At 43.0% G+C, this 6000-nt stretch overlaps 1 protein-coding gene across 2 annotated transcripts in view; it reads right to left on the reverse strand.

Annotated features, from left to right (window-relative positions):
* LOC126993126 (innexin inx2-like) overlaps positions 1-6000 on the reverse strand; it is a 98287-nt gene that overhangs the window by 57505 nt on the left and 34782 nt on the right. For both annotated transcript variants that reach the window (XM_050851989.1, XM_050851988.1), the window contains exon 4: positions 1539-1714. In XM_050851989.1, coding sequence (XP_050707946.1) covers positions 1539-1714 — 176 coding nt within the window. The remainder of the gene's footprint in view (positions 1-1538; positions 1715-6000) is intronic.

The raw sequence follows: 6000 nt of genomic DNA on the forward strand, positions 1-6000 counted from the left end.
CCTTGTCAAATATGTGTTTCTTTTTTATCATGGTACAGAAGAAGGGTCAGACTACCACTAGGGTCATAAAACTATCCCTGGAAATGCCCAAAACTCCTTCGAAAGCCTTGTCAAATATGTGTTTCTTCAGGTTCATGGTACAGAAGAAGGGTCACACTACCACCAGGGTCATAAAACTATCCCTGGAAATGCCCAAAACTCCTACGAAAGCCTTGTCAAATATGTGTTTCTTCAGGTTCATGGTACAGAAGAAGGGTCACACTACCACCAGGGTCATAAAACTATCCCTGGAAATGCCCAAAACTCCTACGAAAGCCTTGTCAAATATGTGTTTCTTTTTTATCATGGTACAGAAGAAGGGTCAGACTACCACTAGGGTCATAAAACTATCCCTGGAAATGCCCAAAACTCCTACGAAAGCCTTGTCAAATATGTGTTTCTTTTTTATCATGGTACAGAAGAAGGGTCAGACTACCACCAAGGTCATAAAACTATCCCTGGAAATGCCCAAAACTCCTACGAAAGCCTTGTCAAATATGTGTTCTTGGGCGGCGAAATGTCTCATAATACGGCCCCATGATGTCGAGGCACACCAGACTAGTAGCAAGATTCTTGATGATGTCTTCGTTCAAACAGGAAAGAGGGACGAAAATGATTTAGTCGGGGGTTCCAGTAATGCGCAAAGGACTGAGAGCAGTGATTGGGTGACAAGCTACGCCCTGGATTCTTACGCCGTGTAGTTGAGCCGTAGTCGCTACATCATCGTTCGCACTAGCCATGTGAGGCACCGTTAATAAAAGAGAGCAAAAAGTATCAAGGCGTCCTTCACGGTTAAGATAATTTTATAAGTATAATAAAATAATATTATACTATTCTCAAGTTTCCTGTGAAATAAATTGTACTAATAGATATTGTAGAATTATAAAAAAATAGGAAACCATTGGATAAGGCGGAGTTGCCATACAGGAACCAGGCCAATTTTTCTTTTTTGTAAATAAGGCCTTGTACTCCACCTCTGTATCTTTCCCCTGAAGATGTAATACACGTAAGTGCTTGGGATCCTCGTGTTTTCTACATTTCCTCGGTGGTCATCAGCAAATATATATATATATATATATATATATATATATATATATATATATATATATATATATCTATATATATATATATATATATATATATATATATATATATATATATATATGTGTGTGTGTGTGTGTGTATGTGTCTAGCTATTTATATATTTATCTATCCATCTCTCTCTCTCTCTCTCTCTCTCTATATATATATATATATATATATATATATATATATATATATATATATATATATATATATATATATATATATATATATATATAATATTTTTCATTAATATTCTTATTATATAAATGCAATTAAAATATTCTTGTCTTCGGCAACATTAACTATTATAAATGTTTATTTCCATGTTTTGTTATTTTCGAGTAGATCAATTACTATCACTACTATATCATTACTATTTACTACTAAAAACAAAACAATGTAAGTATATTTACCAAGCAAACACAAGATGAACCAGTCTCCAATGTAACATCTGCGTGAAATTTGTTCGATCTTTTCTCCGGGCACCAGACGAGCATGTCTTCTTAGGAGGTAAGTGCGGAAGGACAGCTGGAGCGTCGCCAGCCGGTACAGGAGACCAATTGCGGTGAAGACTGCCAGTGCAATGAACCTGCCGAAACAACATGATGAAGATAACGCGGCAGCTAATAGAGATAAAACATGATTCTTTTGTTAATAGTCTTGGTTTGCCCGGTAGCGGCGACGGGCCAAATTTGTGGCTTTACCGTGTAGCAGCGACGGGTCACATTTTTGCCATGATATAAACCCCAAGAAATAGATGATGCATAATCTGATCACAAATGCTTTGATATATATTATGAAATGGTTTGCGTAAGTGATGATTTTTTCTCATTTTTCTCGCTAAGAGGGACCATTAAGAAACATGATCCCTGCAGCTAACCTTAATATAGCCCAACAATTTTTTTTATTTGGTACGAGAATATGATTTTATTGAGCTACAGGATTAAGACTAAATTCATGTAAAATTGTAAAGAGAGGTGCCTTAAAACACAACAATTAAGAAGTGTTTGATGGAAGGTTAGCAAGGTTTTAGTCAGAATGTGTATGGTATGGGAACGTATAGAAGGTGTGAGGGAAAGTACTGAGGGAACGAAGGAAAGTATAGCGTTTGTGAGATAAGGGGAAGGCGTGAGGAAAGGGAAGGTATAGAAGTTGTCACGAAATGCATCGCGTCTTTCAGGAAATGTATGAAGGGTGTGAGGAAAGGCCAAGATATACATAATTTGATCAATGTCTCCCAGTAGGGGTTTACAAGAGGTTGATATTATTTTGATGATATTTTCTCATTTTACAAAAAGGAGCACGAAACAGGAGACGAGGATGAAAACTATAATATATATTTTTGTTTCTGTAAAATAAAAATTGACATGGTGCCTCACTGAAGACATAATTATAAGTAGACCAAAACTCCATGTAATAAAGAATGAAGATTTTAACCCGTCCGCTGCGATTGGCACGGATTCGGCCTTCACTGGTAGCCTGGTAACATATAGTCCCAGGTCCTTCTCTGCCTCTGTGGTGGATAGTGGAGTGTTTCCCATGTGGTATTGGTATGCTGGATATCCCTTCACTGGTAGCCTGGTAACATATAGTCCAAAGTCCTTCTCTGCCTCTGTGGTGGATAGTGGAGTGTTTCCCATGTGGTATTGGTGTGCTGGATATCCCTTCACTGGTAGCCTGGTAAAATATAGTCCAAAGTCCTTCTCTGCCTCTATGGTGGATAGTGGAGTGTTTCCCATGTGGTATTGGTATGCTGGATATCCTCTCCCAAGGTGCATGACTTTACATTTTTCCTCATTGAATTGTAGCAGCCACTTTTTGTTCCATTCCTGTAGTATGGTGAGGTCTTCTTGTAGGAAATCCACAGTCAAGGGGTTAAGTGGATAAAGTGACAGGATGCAAAGGGTTCAAGTAATGGAGTAAACCCGATTGGACTCGTGCAAGTGGCGTCACACAAGTATCACAATTCTGTAACTGATTACCATGATTGAATTCACTGAACACAGATTGAAACTGAAGTACAGAGAGAGCGAGAGAGGCAGCAAGCTTTCATACGGTCGTGTAGTTGTTGGGAACCATGGCAGAAATGGTAATGCTTATTTTTCTACGTTCCGCCTATGGAGCTGGTAGGCATTCTTGGTGGGGCCTAGTGGTCGACCTCTGCCCCCAATGGCGTAGGCAAGTGTTTATTGTGGCGCCATCTATCTTGGCTCATGCTGCCCCCCGAAGCTCATCTTGGTATCCTCTTTTCAATGGAATTTAGAGTCCGGGTTGATAGGAGGTTTTCGGGACAGAATGTGAGTATAGTCATGGATAAACTGCGTAGAGTTCTTGGCGAGGTCACGTAAGAATGGGTGCCTAGGAGCAGGGAACCTTAATAAGACAGGCTCTCTCAGGGTTGACTGAAAATTGTAGTGGAGAGCGGGAAGCGAAACCGGGTCTTCTTGGACGCCGCGCTGCCGCGCTGTCCATTGCCAACCGCCATAGGCCAAACGTTGCCAAGTCTGATGTCAGTGTAGGGGAGGCCCCTACACTGACATCAGACTTGGCAACGTTTGGCCTATGGCGGTTGGCAATGGACAGCGGCTAAAATTTATTTGAAGGTCACCTACAAAATTCGAATACTTAAGCCCCGTTCACACTGTGCCGACTCTGGGCCACGACTACCCACGACTCTAGGGTACACGAGGTCTTGGGTGTTGATGTGAAAGGGTCGGGCATGTCTTGAAAGAGGTCTTGAGACTGTTGCCGAATGCTGCGCCGACGTCGTGACGGGAGTCTGGAGTCGTGAGGGTTAGCACGACATGCTGGCAACTAGTTGGCCGAATGTCCCAGACAGTCGGCAAGACACCAAGACCCCAATAAAACCTCCCCCCCTTCTTGAAGCGTGGGGAACAACTTGTCAAATGGAGAAGTCGCTGGGTTGTCGTGGCCCAGAGTCGGCACAGTGTGAACGGGGCTTTAGTCCCTTACTATGTTTACTACCTCGAGGTCAGACGTTCTTGGTCGTCTTCACCATCTCATTTTCCCTTCACAGATGCTGTCCATATACAAGGGTCTTGTCCGGTCTCGTATACGGCATGCATCTTATGTGGACGAACTCCACACACATAGCCCTTTTGGAAAGAATGGGGGCAAAGTCACTTCGTCCCATCATTTCCTCTTACCGGCGGTCTTCTGCCGCTTTATATATCCATGGCAATGTTACCTCTCTATCTATATCATATTGATATTTTTATGCTGTTTGCTTTTCTAAACTTGTTAACTGCATGCCTCCACCCCTCCCGTGGTTTCCCTGCACACGACTTTCTTCGCTTGTTCATCCCTATACTATCCAAATCTTTATGCAAGGGTTAACTAGCATCTTCAGTCTTTCATCCCTTTTGCTATTAAACCGTGGAGCAGCCTTCCTACGTCTGTATTGTTTTTCCTGCCTATGACTTGAACTCTTTCAGGAAGCGAGTTTCAAGATATTGCTCCATCTGAAGTTGACCCTCTCTATTTGACCTCTCGTTATATTTTCTTTACTGGAGTAGTGCTGAGCTGGCTTTTTTTTTGTTGTTGTTATTGTCTTTGAGCTGCGTGCTTCCTCTACTGTAAAAGAAATGTATCATGCGACGTCCATCTATTGTGTATAATATCCCTCATAAATGAAAACTTATGAAATGATTTTAATATAGCTATTGAGCGTCGTCACATGTGGCAGTGTTTAATCACAAGTCTGCCATGATGATACCTCATAGAAATATAACGCAATGATTTATCTCGAAAACTGAGCCACCGATGAGGTTAAAGGTCACCGTGCCAGAGGCTGCTTCTGTGGTACTTTACCTGCCACCGCAGAATGAGCTGTGAACATGAAGGAAGGCTGGCCCAGCTCACACTCGTGGTAGCTGGCAAAGCATTGAATGAAGGCACAATGGCTAATACGGTGTTTATACATCGGGGAGGCGGTGGCTGAGTCGACAGAGTGACGGCGCCGCGTTCAGGAGGACGTGAGTTCGATCCCCGTCCGGTACCACCACGCTGGGATTTTTCAGCCGCCGCCGAGTGGCTTAAAACTACCCACATGCTGTCTAAAAGACCACCTATAGACCCGTACTCTAGATTCTAGGATTAAAGATGAGCTCCGGGAGGGCAGCATGAACCAATGCAAGATGGCGCCACTATAAACACTCGCCTGCGCCAGAACGGGCTGGGCCATACCATCAGGCCCCTCCAAAAACAAGCCTACCAGCGCCACAGGAGAAGATGTAAAAAAAAATAATAATAATCCAGTACACTCTGTGGACATGAAGGAATGGTGCCCTCGCTCACCCTCGTTAGAGCTCGTCCCAGTATACTTGCAATTAATGCCTTGTTAATATCACATGAGTTTTAAGATGGTAAATAAGTTGTCCTCAAATATGGCGATGCTGAAGGACGGAATCATGGTACCGGCCAAAATTATCAGGTGCATGCGAGGGCTTCCTGTTTTGGTATAAGGAGACTCCATCGACCTCGACCTCCGGAACACTGTGTTAGGGAAGTATAACAGGGATGGGACCTTGAAGAAGTGAAAGATGGTGTCGGGTGTTAAGAGTTGTCATTGCAGTGTATTGTCCTACTTGAGAGTCTGAACCTCTCGGATGACCTGAGATCAGCTACTTGATAGACCACATTGTTAACGGCAAAGGAGGAACACGCCATTTTTTTTTTACGTCACGGCCTATTGCGCAGGTAGGCTTCTTTCCGGTGGAGCCTGATGGTCGGCCCAGCCCGTTCTGGCACAGGCGAGTGTTTATAGTGGCGCCATCTTGCATTGGCTCATGCTGCCCTCCCGGAGCTCATCTTTAATCCTAGAATCTAGAGTCCGGGTTGATAGGTGGTCTTCTG

The sequence above is a fragment of the Eriocheir sinensis genome, unplaced genomic scaffold (assembly GCF_024679095.1).
Source record: "Eriocheir sinensis breed Jianghai 21 unplaced genomic scaffold, ASM2467909v1 Scaffold565, whole genome shotgun sequence".
Classification (NCBI taxonomy): Eukaryota; Metazoa; Arthropoda; class Malacostraca; order Decapoda; family Varunidae; genus Eriocheir; species Eriocheir sinensis.